General features: G+C 45.0%; 1 protein-coding gene across 1 annotated transcript in view; it reads right to left on the bottom strand.

The window, feature by feature from the left end:
* RNF145 (ring finger protein 145) overlaps positions 1 to 17555 on the bottom strand; it is a 124466-nt gene that overhangs the window by 7723 nt on the left and 99188 nt on the right. Inside the window, exons 6-9 of the mRNA XM_070738984.1 lie at positions 10173 to 10348; positions 8896 to 9036; positions 7017 to 7199; positions 397 to 544 (exon numbers count right to left, since the gene is read on the bottom strand). Coding sequence (XP_070595085.1) covers positions 397 to 544; positions 7017 to 7199; positions 8896 to 9036; positions 10173 to 10348 — 648 coding nt within the window. The remainder of the gene's footprint in view (positions 1 to 396; positions 545 to 7016; positions 7200 to 8895; positions 9037 to 10172; positions 10349 to 17555) is intronic.

The following is a 17555-nucleotide window of genomic DNA, read 5'->3' as shown; positions in this document are numbered from 1 at the left end:
GGTTTGTTATCTCCAGCGTTGTTTTTGACAGCAAGAATCCTGTTTTATTTCATGGCCTTCGTGAAACCTCTGTGAAGTTACAGCGTGTTCCTGTCTGTAAGAACAGTTTCTGTTACCTGTGTTTGCTTTGAATTATATAAACTGCCTTTGCTTTTTACCAGTGTGTCTGGCTTCTCTTTTTGGTTGGTGTTGGCTTCTGGAGGGACCCAGACAGAACACCATATAGTCAGTGTAGGCAATCTTTGGGCTGCATATTTTTCACATCTCCTTTAAGAGAAAAGATGGGAAATGCTCCTTTACTTATTCCCAGTTCTGCTTTTTCCAACAGCTTTTGCCCAATGCTGTGCCTGACTGGTTCTCTGTTTACCACAGGATAAAGAGGCCCTTCCAACTTACCTGGAGAGAAGTGAGAATGCTGCTAGAAATGATGATCAACAGCCAAAAGTCCATGTGGAAAAACTGACAGATCATGTAGGCCATGTAAGCTGGGAAAACCAGCAAGAACAAACACAGACTCACAGCACGAAAATGCTTCCAAAGGCTCCTATGAAAAGAAATATCCCTTTAGAGCTAGGCAAACTTCAATACAATCACAGAAAGGACTGGCTAGATTGCAATGGGAGCCCATCTTAGGGTTTTATTTATTGATATCCCGCTTTTATTATTATTTTTACCAAAAAAACAACAACCATATCCAATACACTTCTATTTCCATGCAATAGCAACCTTGTGAGGTGGGTTGGGCTGACACATAGTGAATGGGCCAAAGTCACCCAGATGGCTTTCACGACTCAGGTGGGACTTGAACTCATGGTGTCCCACTTTCAAACCTAGTGCCTTTCCTGCCATTTCTTCCTTTATCCTGAAACTATGTAAGTCACATTCATCTGTGCCTCTTAATTCCCTTTGGATATGGCTTAACAATTTGATGACTCTATCTGGAAGATACCTGACCATACTATCTGAACCAGGGGCCTTTCACAGCCTTGCCTTAAGAGAATATTATATTGCAACCATAACCTTCCTTTAGAAGTGAGTTTATCCTTGGAACAAACTTCCAGCAGATGTGGTTGGTAAATCCACAGAACTGAATTTAAACATGCCTGGCATAAACATATATCCATTGTAAGATAAAATACAGGAAATAGTATAAGGGCAGACTAGGTGGACCATGAGGTCTTTTTCTGCCGTCAGTCTTCTAGGTTTCTATGTTTCTATACTGACATGCTGCAAATGTCAGTTAATTTGCAGAGTACAATTTCTTACAACCCTGTTGTCTTAAATTAAATTGTCACTCAATGGAACTGAATATAATTTTCTGAGGATAATACTCAATAATACTTCCTGATTTGGCTACTATTAACTCACCTCCTCCCACAAAGAACATTCCAGATTTGTACTTGTCCAGGTTCATATAGATGAAAACAAATATATGTCTGCCACAGAACCTTCCAGATCAGCTCAACAGACATGGCTTTAACATCATGTATAGTTAATTTCTTGACCTCACTTTTAACTGACAACAACCACAACATCCAATTTGCCTGATACGGATTTCTTGAAACATAATACTTGCATGTTATTTTGTAATCTTAAACTGCTCATGTAACGGGCATGGCCTCAAATAGATTTGTTGGAATTTCCCACTTGGTCTTGATTTCTGAAATTGTTTTTAGAAACTAATGCTCAGCATTGTCGGCAAAGCAGGTAAAAGATGTGACAGGACAACGAAAATAACAAAAGCCTGCCACCCAGACTACCCCAGGTTAAACTCTAGTAACAGTTCAGAAGCCATCCAGCTATTTCTCTTGATTGATGTATGACGTAGTTTGCCTTGGTTGAGCCTCAGCAAGCATAGAGAATGGCTGACTTGCCTGGCTGAGTGCTTTTCTGTTTTTCTATTTTAAAAGTGAGGTTTACACCCACCTTTTTACTGGGGAGGGTAAAGTTCGATTAGCATGTTATTGCCGTCTGTACAAATGAATGTGGAATGAACAGAAGACAAAACTGCTAAGGAAACTTTGTGTAAACACACAAGAAGGACATGCATGTTCATGCTGTCTTTGCGTATAATCTCTTCTACTGGGATGGTATCCCAAGCTGCATTGGGATTCTAACTGCACTATTGTATTATACTTGGGATGGTGGAAGTTATACATTCATCTGGCTTCCGCAAGCATGTGGATGAAGGAAGCCAAGTCCCAAAATAATAGAAAAAGACAAATTGCCTCCAAGAGTAGACGGTAGGGAATGTAAAAGCAGGCCACAAAATTAACACCAACAGCTCAGCTCCTTTTATCTACCAGTGAGCTTCAACAAATGAAATGACAAACTCTTTTGTGATATAATTTCCATTTCATAGGATCAATAATTATTATGCAATGGCAGAATCACACATTTGTCATTGCTTCTTACTTCATGACCCAATTCAATTGATCTAAGCTAATTACATGCTTCTGCAAATCTCATCTCTGTCTAATGAGGGCCTGGGTACTATCAATCATTCATGGTGACTTCAAGATGCAAGGTTCAGAACTGAATATTTAAGAACATTAATCCACTATAATTTTTTCCCCAGATCTTCTTCCCACTATCTGGTTTGAAACAGGCTGATCAGAATTCCCACGTGCCAGCATCAATGTGCAGAATTAAGGCAGCAACTCTCCTGTAGTTCTCTCCTGTCCTCGTTTCCCTTCGCTAAAAAAATTTAATGACAACACGGCGCAAGCAACAGATGCCGCTAACAGGTGACCTCCAGCATAACAGGCCCTGTAGATAAAAATAAACCTCCTCTTGTATATACAGTAATACCTCATGATACGAACTTAATTGGTGCAAGGAGGAGGTTCGTATGACGAAAGGTTCGTAAGACGAAACATTGTTTCCCATAGGAAACAATGTAAAGTCAATTAATCCGTGCAACCAAAAAACCCCCCGCAAAAAAACAGCTTTCGGCGACTGCTGGGAAGCGGCGCGGCTGTTTTAAAAGGTGACAGCCGGGCTGGGGGGCTTCCCAGCACCCCCCCCCCAACCCGGGGGTTCGGGGGGGGTGCTGGCAAGCCCCCCAGGCCGGCTGCGACCTTTTAAAACAGCCGCGCCGCTTCCCAGCTGTCTCCCGAAGCCGAACGCGGAAGTTCAGCTTTAGCATTGCAAAAACCGACGCTTTGCTGGCAACAGAAGTCCAGAGGTGGGGTTTCCCAACAAGGAGATCCTCAGCAAAATTGCAGCATCGCCAAAACATTAAAATCCTTGAAACCCCACCTCCGGACTTTGCCTCAGCCATTTCTTCTGAGGGTGGCCCACTGTCTTCTTTCCTCGCTGCCTCCTGTCTGCAGGGCTCTTTCCCGAGGGAAAGAACGAATCGAGGTCTCTCCCAGCCTTCCCTTCGATCCGGACAGCCTGAATCCAAGGGAGCATTTTCCATTCTCTGGACGCTGGAGGAAGAGAAGGAACTCTCTAATCCCTCAGAGAAAATGTAAAACGATCTCTTGGATTGAATCTGCCCGGATCAAAGGGAAAGATTCTTTTCTCTTGGGGTTTAGAGATCGTTCCCTTTCCCCAGTGTCATTTCTCTTGGTTTCTGAATCTAAGGGAGCGTTTGCCATTCTCTGCACGCTGGGGGAAGAGAAGGAACTCTCTCAACCCTCAGAGAAAATGTAAAACGATCTCTTGGATTGAATCTGCCCGGATCAAAGGGAAAGATTCTTTTCTCTTGGGGTTTAGAGATCGTTCCCTTTCCCCAGGGTCATTTCTCTTGGTTTCTGAATCTAAGGGAGCGTTTGCCATTCTCTGCACGCTGGAGGAAGTGAAAAAACTGTCTAAGCGCTCAGAGAAAGGAATCCTTCCTTTTGATCCGGACAGCCTGAATCTAAGGGAGCATTTTCCATTCTCTGGACGCTGGAGGAAGAGAAGGAACTCTCTAATCCCTCAGAGAAAATGTAAAACGATCTCTTGGATTGAATCTGCCCGGATCAAAGGGAAAGATTCTTTTCTCTTGGGGTTTAGTGAGATCGTTCCCTTTCCCCAGCGTCATTTCTCTTGGTTTCTGAATCTAAGGGAGCGTTTGCCATTCTCTGCACGCTGGAGGAAGAGAAGGAACTCTCTCAACCCTCAGAGAAAATGTAAAACGATCTCTTGGATTGAATCTGCCCGGATCAAAGGGAAAGATTCTTTTCTCTTGGGGTTTAGAGATTGTTCCCTTTCCCCAGCGTCATTTCTCTTGGTTTCTGAATCTAAGGGAGCGTTTGCCATTCTCTGCACGCTGGAGGAAGAGAAGGAACTCTCTCAACCCTCAGAGAAAATGTAAAACGATCTCTTGGATTGAATCTGCCCGGATCAAAGGGAAAGATTCTTTTCTCTTGGGGTTTAGAGATCGTTCACTTTCCCCAGCGTCATTTCTCTTGGTTTCTGAATCTAAGGGAGCGTTTGCCATTCTCTGCACGCTGGGGGAAGAGAAGGAACTCTCTCAACCCTCAGAGAAAATGTAAAACGATCTCTTGGATTGAATCTGCCCGGATCAAAGGGAAAGATTCTTTTCTCTTGGGGCTTAGAGATCGTTCCCTTTCCCCAGCATCATTTCTCTTGGTTTCTGAATCTAAGGGAGCGTTTGCCATTCTCTGCACGCTGGAGGAAGAGAAGGAACTCTCTCAACCCTCAGAGAAAATGTAAAACGATCTCTTGGATTGAATCTGCCCGGATCAAAGGGAAAGATTCTTTTCTCTTGGGGTTTAGAGATTGTTCCCTTTCCCCAGCGTCATTTCTCTTGGTTTCTGAATCTAAGGGAGCGTTTGCCATTCTCTGCACGCTGGAGGAAGAGAAGGAACTCTCTCAACCCTCAGAGAAAATGTAAAACGATCTCTTGGATTGAATCTGCCCGGATCAAAGGGAAAGATTCTTTTCTCTTGGGGTTTAGAGATCGTTCACTTTCCCCAGCGTCATTTCTCTTGGTTTCTGAATCTAAGGGAGCGTTTGACATTCTCTGCACGCTGGGGGAAGAGAAGGAACTCTCTCAACCCTCAGAGAAAATGTAAAACGATCTCTTGGATTGAATCTGCCCGGATCAAAGGGAAAGATTCTTTTCTCTTGGGGCTTAGAGATCGTTCCCTTTCCCCAGCATCATTTCTCTTGGTTTCTGAATCTAAGGGAGCGTTTGCCATTCTCTGCACGCTGGAGGAAGAGAAGGAACTCTCTCAACCCTCAGAGAAAATGTAAAACGATCTCTTGGATTGAATCTGCCCGGATCAAAGGGAAAGATTCTTTTTTGATCCGGACAGCCTGAATCCAAGGGAGCATTTTCCATTCTCTGGACGCTGGAGGAAGAGAAGGAACTCTCTCAACCCTCAGAGAAAATGTAAAACGATCTCTTGGATTGAATCTGCCCGGATCAAAGGGAAAGATTCTTTTCTCTTGGGGTTTAGTGAGATCGTTCACTTTCCCCAGCGTCATTTCTCTTGGTTTCTGAATCTAAGGGAGCGTTTGCCATTCTCTGCACGCTGGGGGAAGAGAAGGAACTCTCTCAACCCTCAGAGAAAATGTAAAACGATCTCTTGGATTGAATCTGCCCGGATCAAAGGGAAAGATTCTTTTCTCTTGGGGCTTAGAGATCGTTCCCTTTCCCCAGCGTCATTTCTCTTGGTTTCTGAATCCAAGGGAGCGTTTTCCACTCTCTGGACGCTGGGGGAAGGGATATGTCTCTTCTAGCCCCCAGAGAAAAAAGCCCAATGTCACTACTTTCTCCCATTGCGTCCTTGTAGCGGGCTGGAGAGCGAGTGAGTGAGCAAGAGAAACGAGCCTTCTCCGGCCAGGCATTGGAAGCTCCGTGGGGGAGGAACAGTAGCCCGGCTGGCGCACACAAGGATTCAGGACCAACTCTAGCTTTGTGAAGCTGGAGTCCTCCGTGCCTGCCTCCGCCTCCTCCTGCTGCTGCAGAAAGAAGCCGAGGGGTGCCCTTCCTCATTGCAGCCACGGAAAGCAGCCTTACTGAGGGGTCGCCTGCTTTTTTTTCTTCCTCTGCCGGCATTCAGGTTCGGTAGAAGGCTGAGAAGCGCCCGGCTGTTTCAGAAGGTGACAGCCGGGCGGATTTTTGCGATCAGCGGCAGCGGGTTCGTAAGGTGAAAAAAGTTCGTAAGAAGAGGCAAAAATTTCTGAACCCCGGGTTCGTATCTCGAAAAGTTCGTATCACGGGGGGTTCGTATCATGAGGTACCACTGTATAGTCCTTCCTGGCTATCCTGGAGAGGAAAAGTGAAGTAGAGGAAACATAAAAGATGAAAAGTAGCACTAACCCAATTTTGGAACCAATTTCTGATAAAAGCATATTTCTTTTTACTCTCTCCAGTCCACTCGCCATCCTTCCCTGGATTTTATATGCATCTCATGTATTCTTCTTGCTACTGGGTCAGTTTGTTCCACGTTTACTGTGGAGCCTGAGAACTCTTTCTGTACAACACATAAGGCCAGCCAGAAGAGAGATGCCCAACTTATCTGCACACCATTGTATCTCATCTCTGCAGATGCAAAGCACAAAAATCGTCCAGGTAGTGCCTGAGCTTTCCAGGAATCTTAGGCTCAGCAGCTTCCTTCTCCCTTCACTACAGCACATAGTAAGCCACGGCTTGTCTTAACCTGGATTTATTTTTTAAATCATACTGGCCTTGACTTACATGAGCCTAAGGCAGGAACCCACCTTGTGGAACATACATGTTGCACAACATGTTTAAACCATATTATCCATATTGCCATATTGTCCTCTATCAAAATGGGCAGCAATACTCAGTTTCAGACAAATTGCTTTCTGCTTTGTCCATATCAGTTAAGCTTCGATTTGTGTTTGCTCTGTAAATTATAGCAGGAAAAAAAAATGTAGCTTGTCCTTTGAATTGACCCAAAACAGTGCATGAAGGAACAGCCTGGCCTTTTGTTGTGCTAAATGATCAAGCCCTGAATCAAGACATTAAATAATTACATCCCGAACAAGAACAATCAAACAATGGCCTATATTGAACGCTATTGACTTACTTGTCTCTTGAAGCTCCCAGAGCTAAGACAATGGGGTCTGCGATCTCCAGCATGGACTGCAGGATGGATGCCACCACAATGAAGAGAATAATACTGAGCAGGAAGGCCCGATGCACCACTTGTAACTCAATGAGTCCGGTCTGTACAGCCAGGATCAAAAGTGTGACTCCTTCTGTCATCCCCCTTTGTAGAAATATTTTTAAAAGCAATGAAAAAAGATCAAAAACAAAAAAAACCTGTAATTCTCTGCGATCTATGGCAGTTTTAAAAGCACGTGGCTATCATACAACTCCCTTCCTAAGCCTTCTGATGTGGCCAAATATCTCCCTTATCAGATGATCCCATCCAAAGGAGTTTTGCCCAATAACTCTCAGAGGGAGATTTTATCTTGACTTTAAGCTATTTTGTGAATTTGCTGGATAGACAGGCAAAGCACCATCCTTCAATGTTAGCCATTCACCAATAACTCAAATGAATAAATGTTGCCTGTCACTGTCTCTCTAAACCACAGCTTTCTAATCTATAGATCAGTAATCTATGGTGAGTTTGTACAGTCGTGTGTCATATAAATATGGTTTATCTTGTATTGTTTGAATGCATTTCATATTTGCTGCACATTTCTGAACATTATCCACATAATTTAAACATGGCAAGAAATATATACATATTTTAGATAGAATAGAATAGAATTCTTTATTGGCCAAGTGTGATTAGACACACAAGAAATTTGTCATTGCTGCATATGCTCTCAGTGTACATTAAAAAAAAGATAATAATAATAATAATAATAATAATAATAATAATAATAATAATAATAATAATAATTTATTAGATTTGTATGCCGCCTCTTTCCGAAGACTTGGGGCGGATATGAACCAGGATGGTTTTGTTCATGCAATCTCCACTTGAAATGGTTCCCAAACACTTTTGCTTTCTTCCATCTTTGGCTCTATTTCAAGTTTCAATTCTCTATAGATTCATAAGCATTTTCTAAAGCAGAGCTCCCCAACCTTTCTGCATGGGCAGTCCAGAGGGGCAGGTGCCTTTAGGTGCATACGAATACCCATGTAGCACTTGCCGCGATGCTAGCGTGCTTATAGCGACACTCAAGCAAATGGGGATGTACATGCATACATTGGCCAGCCACTCATGAGGCCTGGTCGCCAACAGGCCACGGAGTGGTAATCTGCCATGCCCCACAGGTTGGGGATCCCTGTTCTAGAGAACATCTTCCATTTTTTCTAGTGAAAAGAAAAAGCTTCATCTGGTTGCTGAATAAAAACGAAAGCAGATTTTAGGTTGAAATAAAGAGAAATGGTGATAGAAAGAAATTTACAAATCTGTGTTTCTCAATCTTGGTGACTTTTAAACTGCTGACTTGGGCATTCTGAAAATTGAAGTCCACATACTAATTCTGAGAAAGACTGCTATTATGTTCTGAAAATTGCAGTGTTATTAACATGTTAACATCATTAACATGATGCTAAGAAACTGGAGGAAAAATGCAAAGAACGCTGTACATCAAGGCGGGAAGCAAATGCCAGTTCCACCTGGGGTAGCGAAGATGCTGTACGTTAGAAAGTAAAGTCATAATAAGAGGATTCAGTGACCCTTCTAGTCTATCTTGAGTCCAGAGTCCAAACAATTTAAAGAAGCCTTCCCCAATCCAGCAGTATAAGCATATGGGTGGGACAAAATGAGAGATGTACTTTTATTAATAAACAGTAAGCTTCTTAGAAAATATATATTGTATCTAAATAGTATCTGAAGGTATTTGTTTTAAAGAGATTACAGTGTGCGATATGTCTAATTTGCTTTGGGATAATAAACAAGGGATAGACCCTTAAAGGGTTAGAGGCAGTCTTGGTTGGGCACTTACCGATTCATAGCTGGATCATTCATGAATGCCCGGTAGCCTTGCAGGTAAAACTTGCAGAGTGTTAGGACGCCAAGTGCCACAAAAGAGACAGTGAATACCAATCCCAGCAAGGAGTAAGGAGTGCTACAGCATTCTGCAATACTAGGAGAAAGAGCATATAGCAACATTAGAATCCATAAAGTTCTTAACACAAAAAAGAACCAGGTGTACTGCGTGTTGTTAGATGGAATGTATTGAAAGAGAAGACCATGTGCGGAAGAGAAGTTTAATGGAAAAAAAAGCATTGTTTGGTAACTCCAAAATGCTTCATTTCAGAATTATTTCTAAAGATGCAAAATTCAATAGATGGCATTTGTGGCATCATTTCCTGTTTAGCCAAGCATTTGAAACAAGTAAATAATAGTTGTTAGGCAAACTAATGGATATAGTTCCTAGAACTATTCAATAGGTATTTTCTCTATACAATTACAGGATTTTTGTTGGGACAAAGATCACCTTCTATAAACTACATATGAGTATAATGGAAGAAATTAGATTGTTACACTTTTTGATGGGTGACAACACCCCCCCCCCCCCCTATAATCAGAATCATCAACAGAATAAATTCCACTTGTTTCTAGTATTCAAACTATTCCATCTGGCTTATTACAATAAAAGCAAACTGAGCATCTTCAGTGGAGTAAATTCATATAAATCATGCCTATTTCTTTTCCAGCATTTCATTCCCTTTCTATGTTGCTCACTAACACTTTATTCAATTACACTAAGAGTTTTGAGGACAGTCTTTAAAAAGAGCAATTTTTCATCTCTAATCGTGAAGATTGGTTTATCTAATACATTTTCTACAGAGAGCTCAGAATGCACAAAATTATATAATGTATGGTCCTAAGGGATCGTAATGCTGAGATCAAATAAATTACAGTACAAAATAAACTCTTCCATTGGGAAAGATTACACCTCAACCGAGCAGTTTCTAGCTTGAAAAAATAACAAAGCCACCCATTTCTGGTCATTTTGGCCCAATAAAAACAACCCCAATTCCTACAGTACTTTTTTTCTGATAAACATTTTGTTTTATGAGGAAATAAATACTACAAAAGACCATCACAATTCCTTGATCTAGAAACAATGCAAGGAGTCAGATAGAGAGAGAGAGAAACAGATGCTTGTGAGGTCAATGTGGTTATCTATAGGTGCTCCATCTCATTTGTAGAACAGTGCTTTCAAGCCCTTTCAGATAGATTAACTAAGGCCAAGAGTTGACAATTGCTAATTACCTTGTTAGGAACAGAAAGAGAAGCCTCTCCCTAGAGGCTGGCTGATCCCGAGTGCTGAAATAGGAGTAGATCTGAAGAGCAAACAGTAGAAGCCAGAAGACCATGAACAGAACAGGGACCACCAGCTGGTTCCATAGAGTCATCCCCAGAGCCAGCAAGCCATAAACTTCTACTATCTGGAAGAGAATATATGGGTTTCTTACTCAATTCTGAAACATCAATCCAAATAAATACCTCATGTATGAGTGTTTGCAATGAGATAGCTTTCCCTACCCACTATCTCCCATATATATTCATTTGCCATCTACAATCATTTGCCATCTGGCTTTAGATCATGAGTGGTGTACAGTACAAGTGTTATTGAGCGTTATCTAAATAGTATATGAGCATTATTGAATAATATTGAGTTAGATAAATGGTATATGTTGTGAGCCGCCCCGTGTCTTCGGAGAGGGGCGGCATACAAATCTAATAAATTGAATTGAATTGAATATAACACATGTACAAGGCAATTGGTTGGAATTTGTATTTATTCATTGAATTTATCCCCTGCTTTTCTGTTTATTCCATCAATCAAGGCAATTTACCATTATAAAGTATAAACCAAGTATAAAACAAAAGTATAAAGTATAAAACAAAATTAACACAATTAAATCAAACAAAAATATTCCAATAATTAAAAATAATTAATAGCTGGATGCCTGGCAAAAGAGAGATTCCCCTAAATACTCCCAAGAGTTGAAAGCAAATGCTTCACTTTAGGGCAATGATGGAGAACTCTTTTTGGTTTGTGTGCCAAAAGGATGCGTGTGCATGTGCTACCCATTCCCTCTCCCTCAAGCATGCGCACCCTCATGATGCACCTGTGCATGTGCACAATCTCCCTATGGTCCTCGCCCATGCACACAGGCCTCACTGAAGCCTGGGACAGTGGAAAAAAAGACCAAACCAGAAGTTCGGATAAATTGAATTCCGGTTTGCTCGTTGTGCTGTTTTTCACACTCCAGAAGCTGCAGGGAAGTTCCCTGAAGTCCCAGAATATGAAAACAGCACAACAGGCAAACTGGAAGTCCATTTTTCTGAATTTCCGGTTTGGCCATTGGGCTGTTTTTTGCACTCTGGGGCTTCCTGGGGCTTCTGGAGTGCAAAAATAAAAAAAATAAAAATCAACATAGTTGGCAAACTGGAAGCCTGTTTTTCCAAACTTCCTGTTTGCCTGTTGGGCAGTTTTTTGCCCTCTGGGACTTCAGGGAAGCTTCCCTGAAGCCTCCGGAGGGCGAAATGGCCTTCCCCAAGGCTGAAAATCAGCTGATTAACGTGTGCACGTGCACTGGAGCTGACATAGAGCATCGCCCAGCATGCCCTCCGATATGGCCCCACCTGCCACCTGTGGCACGCGTGCCATAGATTTCCCATCATGGGTATAGGGAATGTAGGAGAAATTAATCAAGGAGGAAACCAGCCTAGAACTAAGGAGAAATTGCCTGGCTAAAACAATTAATCAATGTAACAACCTGTCCCCACAAGTTGTGGCTGTTCCATCACTGGCGATTTTTAAAGAGAGACTGGACAACCATTTGTCTGAAATGGGATAAAGGTTCCTGATTGAGCAGGAGGTTGGACTCGAAGACTTCCAAGATCCCTTCCAACTCTGATATTCTGTCTTATATTTGATACTCAAGCTCCTGACAGTGGGAGCAGAAGATCCACTCATCATTGCCCTGAAATACAACCACCCTAAATTTTGTCCAATTGACAACTAGTAAGTAGTAACCACTGCAAATCTTTCAGTGCCAGCATCACATGATCAATGTATCTTGCACCAGTAAGCAACTTGGCTACTGCTGAGTTATGTACCAAGTAACATTTTATTTAACTGTCAAATTTATATAGCCCAATAATAATAATAATAATAATAATAATAATAATAATAATAGAAGTAGTAGTAGTAGTAATAGTAATAATAGTAATGTAATAGTAGTAGTAATAGTAATAGTAATACTAGTAATAATAATAATAATAATAATAATAATAATAATAATAATAATAATAATAATAATATCTTAGATTTGTATGCCGCCTCTCTTAGAGGACTCGGAGTGGCTCACAACAGGACAATACACAATATACAAATCCAATGGTTAAAAACAGTTTAAAACCCTTATAAAAATAATTATACAACTCAAACAAACCATGCATAAATTATAATAGCTAAGGGGTATATTAATTTCCCCATGCATGGCGACATAGGTAAGTAGTTAAAATTACCAGAAAACTCTGGATTCTTTTAGGCTCTGAAATTATTTTAGGAGATTAGAAGACAGGAAATTGCAGAGCTTGTTGTCATTAGTATTAGTCATTAGCTGAGGTATTCCCCTCTGAATGACTTCTGTCACCATTTTCAGCACCATAAAAAACAAGACCAACCTCTGTAGATATCATAGGTCAATGACCTTCAATAGCTCCCAGCCCTATTTTGTTGACATGTATTGAGATGAAGGACCACAGCAGTACATCCAAGGTCTATCTTACTAGATGGCCTAGAAGGCTACACCAGCGTTTCCCAACCGGTGTGCCGCGGCACGAGACACGGTCAGGTGTGCCGCGAAGCTCCTAGGGAAGCTCCAGCTGGGCGGGGTGCTATCGGTGCCGGACCGCCAGTGCCTCGGACCTGGAGCTCCCACTCGCAGCTGTCCCCCGGCTACTGCTGTTTCCGGTGCTCTCCTGCTGCCCCCAAAGAAGGAAGGCGGGAAAAAGGAGGCAGGGGCGGGGAGGTGCGGCAGTAGGAGTAAAGGGAGCCCTGGCCGCCCCTGCCTCCCCATGGTGCCTCCGGCCAAATGCGCCCCTGGCTTCTCCGTCCTGCCCCATTGCCCGCCGGATCCACCCACTCTCCTCCACCACCGCCGCCTCCTGTCTTGGGGCGCGATCCGCCCCCTCTCCTCCTCCGCCGCCTCCTGCCTTGGGGCGCGATCCGCCCCCTCTCCTCTGCCGCCGCCTTCTGCCTTGGAGCTAGCAATCCGGGAGTCCGGGACTGTGTGGCTTTGCGCCATGAAGAGAAAACGGCCGACTTTTGCCTGCTGCCAGAGCCGTTTTCTCTTCATGGCACAAAGCCACACAGTCCCGGATTCCCGGATCGCTCGCTTCTCCGGTCAGCAAAGCCATCTGCCCAGGAAAGCGCCACGCATTGAAAAAGCGTGATGCTTTTCCGGGCAGCCAGCTTGCTGGCCGGAGAAGCGAGCGATACGGGAGTCCGGGACTGTGTGGCTTTGCGCCATGAAGAGAAAACAGCAGCAGGGAAAAGTCGGCCGGGCTAACGGGAGGCGGCGCGTCACTGAGCCCTGGGGAAGTCTGGGAGGGCGAGGGGGCTGATGGCTGCTGCCTCTTAGCTGCAGAGCTGGCGGGCAGAGGCGAAGACAACGGCGCCCTCCACTCTCTCTCCGGCTCTCTCTCTCTCTCTTTCTTTTTCTCTCTGTTGCCGGTGTGGTGAACGAGAGAGAAAGAGAGAGAGAGAAAAAGGAGGGGAGAGAGAATGAGAGAGAAAGAAAGCAAGAGAATAGGCGTTGATTGCTTACCTGAACGCCTCTTCTCGTACGGTGAGCGGGTACAGCAGTCACATGGGTTGCTCATGTCCAATCCGGTGGAACTGAGCCTAGTGTTAAAAAAGCTTGCTGGATCCGCCCCTTCCCCAGAATTCGCGAATCCGTAGACTAGGCTCAGCTGTGAAGCTCTGTAGTGTTCAACTCTCATTGTTAGAGGAAGAAAGGTTATAGGAAGGTAAAGAAGACACAAACAAGGGCGGGAAGTGACTGCTGTACCCGCTCACCGTACGAGAAGAGGCGTTCAGGTAAGCAATCAACGCCTATTCTCCGTACTGAAGGAGCGGGTCCAGCAGTCACATGGGACATACCCAATAGATGGTCCCTAGGGTGGGATTAGATTGCTATCGTGAGAGATAACGGATTGGAGTACCCTTCTGCTGAAGGCAGCGTCCGCTGAAGCGTAAGAGTCAATCTTGTAGTGCCTGATGAAGGAATTTGGCGAGGCCCAAGTGGCTGCTTTGCAGACCTCCTCCAACGGGGCTTGAGTCGCCCAAGCGGCCGAGGTGGCTGCGCTCCTGGTGGAATGCGCTGTGATGTTCCTTGGAACTGAAAGGGAGGCCGACTCGTAGGCCTTAGATATAGTCCCTCTGATCCAACGGCCAATCACTGTTGAAGACACTTTGGCACCCATGACTCTGGGGTGATAGGCTATAAAAAGTGCTTCTGACCTCCGAAAGGGTCCTGTGCGTTGGATATAGATCCTCAGCGCTCTAATGAGATCCAGGGTGTGCCATCTAATTGCCAAGGGATGGTCCCGTTGGAGACAGAAGGAAGGTAAGACAATATCCTGGGTTCTGTGGAACATGGAACTGACCTTGGGTAAGAAGGTGGGGTCCAGTCGCAAGACTACCTTGTCCTGATGAAATTGGCAGAGGTCCTGCCTGATTGAGAGGGCAGCCAGCTCCGAAATGCGTCGGGCAGAGGTAATAGCCACCAGGAATGCTACTTTAAAGGATAGGTACCTGAGGGACGCCGATTTTAGGGGTTCGTATGGTGCCTGCGTGAGGGAATGGAGAACCCGTGGCAAATCCCAGGATGGATACCTGTGGACCTTGGAAGGTCTGAGGTTGGCTATACCCTTAAGGAATTCCTGAACTTCTGGAAAGGAACGGAGAGGCTGTCTGCGGGGCCCCGCTAGGACAGAGGAAATGGCCGCCAGATGACGCCGGAGGGTGCTGGTGGAAAGTCCTTGATGGAAACCTTGCATAAGGAAGGAAATGATCCTGTGTATGGGGATGCACAGGGGAGAGAGGCCTTCCTGTAGACACCACTGGTGAAACTTGGACCACGTATGGTCGTAGATTCGATTGGTCGAACCCCTTCTGGCCTTTAAAATGACCTCCACTGTATCGGGGTCGTGGCCACGCAGTTCTAAGTCTCTCCTGATAACAGCCAGGCGGTGAGGTGGAACCACTCCGGGTCTGGATGGAATGAGGCCCCCTGCCGCAGCATATCCCCCGAAACGGGGAGTCGCCAAGGGTCCTGGACGGACAACTGTTGGAGATCCGCGAACCAGGGCCGGCGGGGCCAATGAGGGGCGATTAGGATTACTCGGGCCCTCTCGGTGAGGACCTTGTGAATCACGTCCGGGAGAATTGGAATTGGAGGGAATGCGTAAAGTAGGCCTGGAGGCCATGGGCTCCGGAGGGCATTGATTGCTTCCGCTCCCGGGGATGGAAATCTGGAAAAAAAGCGAGGGAGTTGGGCGTTCGCATTGGTCGCGAAGAGATCCAGAACTGGTAGGCCGAATCTGAGGCTGATTTGATGGAACAGGTCTTGATGGAGGTTCCACTCTCCTGGGTCTATCGTTGCTCGAGATAGCCAATCCGCCTGGACGTTGAGGCTCCCCGAGATGTGGTCGGCTAGGAGCGACCGAAGATGTTTTTCCGCCCAAAGGCCTAACTTGAGGGCCTCCCTCATGAGGGCCTTGGATCTCGTGCCCCCCTGTCTGCAGATATGGCTTTTTGTGGCAATGTTGTCGGTGAGAATGAGAACGTGCCGGTTGGGAATGCGAGGAGAGAAATGCTTCAGAGCCAGGGATACGGCTCTTAACTCTAGCCAATTGATTGGCTTGGAAGCTTCCTCCGGGGACCACGTGCCCTGGGCTATCATACCCTGGGCGTGGGCGCCCCATCCCGATAGACTGGCATCTGTGGTGATGACAAATTGATCCGGGCACCTGAACGGGGATCCTTTGTCCATGGCCGGAGACTTCCACCACTTGAAGGATCTGCGAACAATTGGTGGGATGACAATGCGACGACTTGAGTTGCTGTGCCCCGATCTCTGAAAGGGTAATAGGAGCCACTGTAGTTCCCTAGCATGAAGGCGAGCCCAAGGAATGATGCCTATGCATGACACCATCTTCCCCAAAAGGGAAGACAGGGTTACTATGGAAACTGAAGGTTGAGATAAAATGCATGAAATTAACTCCCCTATACTGATTTTTCTCTCAGGAGAGAGAAAGACCTGGGAGGATTCTGAATTAATAATGGATCCCAGGTGTAAAATGGATGTGGAAGGTTGGAGATGACTTTTGTCAAAGTTGATGGAAAATCCATGGTCCTGTAGAACTGACATGGTGACAGAAAGGTCTGTTTTCACTTTCTCTAGGGAGTTCCCATGAACCAAAATATCATCAAGGTAACATAAAATGTGGATGGGTGACGCCCGGATATAGGCCGCCAGGGACCCCAAGAGCTTTGTATAGACCCGAGGGGTCGAGGAAAGGCCAAATGGCATCGCCCTATACTGGAAATGCCTGCCCTGAAAAGAGAAACGTAAAAATTTTCTGTGGCATTTGGCTATAGGAATATGGAGGTAGGCCTCAGTGAGGTCTAAAGAGACCATGAAATCTCCCGGGTGGATGGCGGCCAAAATGGATGATAAGGAGTGCATCTTAAACTTCCTATATTTGATGAATAGGTTCAGCTTCTTTAAATCCAAAATAGCTCTCCAACCTCCGGAGGATTTTGGAACCATAAATAGGATGGAATAAAAACCTAGGCCCTTCTGACCGGGGGGAACCGGTTGAATGGCTCTGATGGACAATAAGTGGGAAATGGCCTCCTCCATACGGTTACAATCTGAGGAGGACCTGGGAGAAGGGCAGGAAATAAAACGTTTAGGGGGGGGAGAAGTAAATTCTAAAAGGAGGCCTTTTTGAACAGTGTCAATGACCCAGGGGTCCTTGGAGGTGAGACGCCAATTAGAGGCGAAATAGGCTAGGCGGCCACCTATGGGAATCGAGGAAAAACTACCATCTAGGTTTTTTTGAAGCCCTGTTAGAGGACGCTCCCCTTTGGAAGCGAAAACCTCTGCCCCTGGAGTTCCTACCTTGGGAACAAAAGCGGGGGGAATACTGACCTGGAGTTCTCTGATAGGAAGCCGCTTGATCTTGTTGACGCCCTGGGCGACGAAAGGACTGCGTTTTGGTGGCCTTTTTGGTGGTTGGACCCAATACTTTCTTCTTGTCCGTGGTTTCCGTGAGGAGTGGATCCAGAAGATCCCCGAAAAGAAGGTCGCGCTTTAAGGGTCCCAGAGATAACTGCCACTTCTGACGTACTCCTGCTTGCCAAGGGCGAAGCCATAGGAGTCTTCTTGCCGTTGTAGAAGCTGCAATAGACTTAGCAGAAAATCTAGTAGATTGTAAAGTGGCATCAGCCACGTACTGAGCAGCTGCAAATACCTTGTTGAAGTCTTGTTGACCTCTCAAGTCATCGGGAGGAATATGCTGTTGAAGTTGGCGAAGCCACAGAAGCGTGGCTCTGGAGAAAAAGGAAGC

Source organism: Erythrolamprus reginae, chromosome 2 (genome assembly GCF_031021105.1).
Source record: "Erythrolamprus reginae isolate rEryReg1 chromosome 2, rEryReg1.hap1, whole genome shotgun sequence".
Taxonomy (NCBI): Eukaryota; Metazoa; Chordata; class Lepidosauria; order Squamata; family Dipsadidae; genus Erythrolamprus; species Erythrolamprus reginae.
The sequence above is the reverse complement of the archived record's forward strand: the minus strand, read 5'-3'. Positions and strand labels throughout refer to the sequence as shown.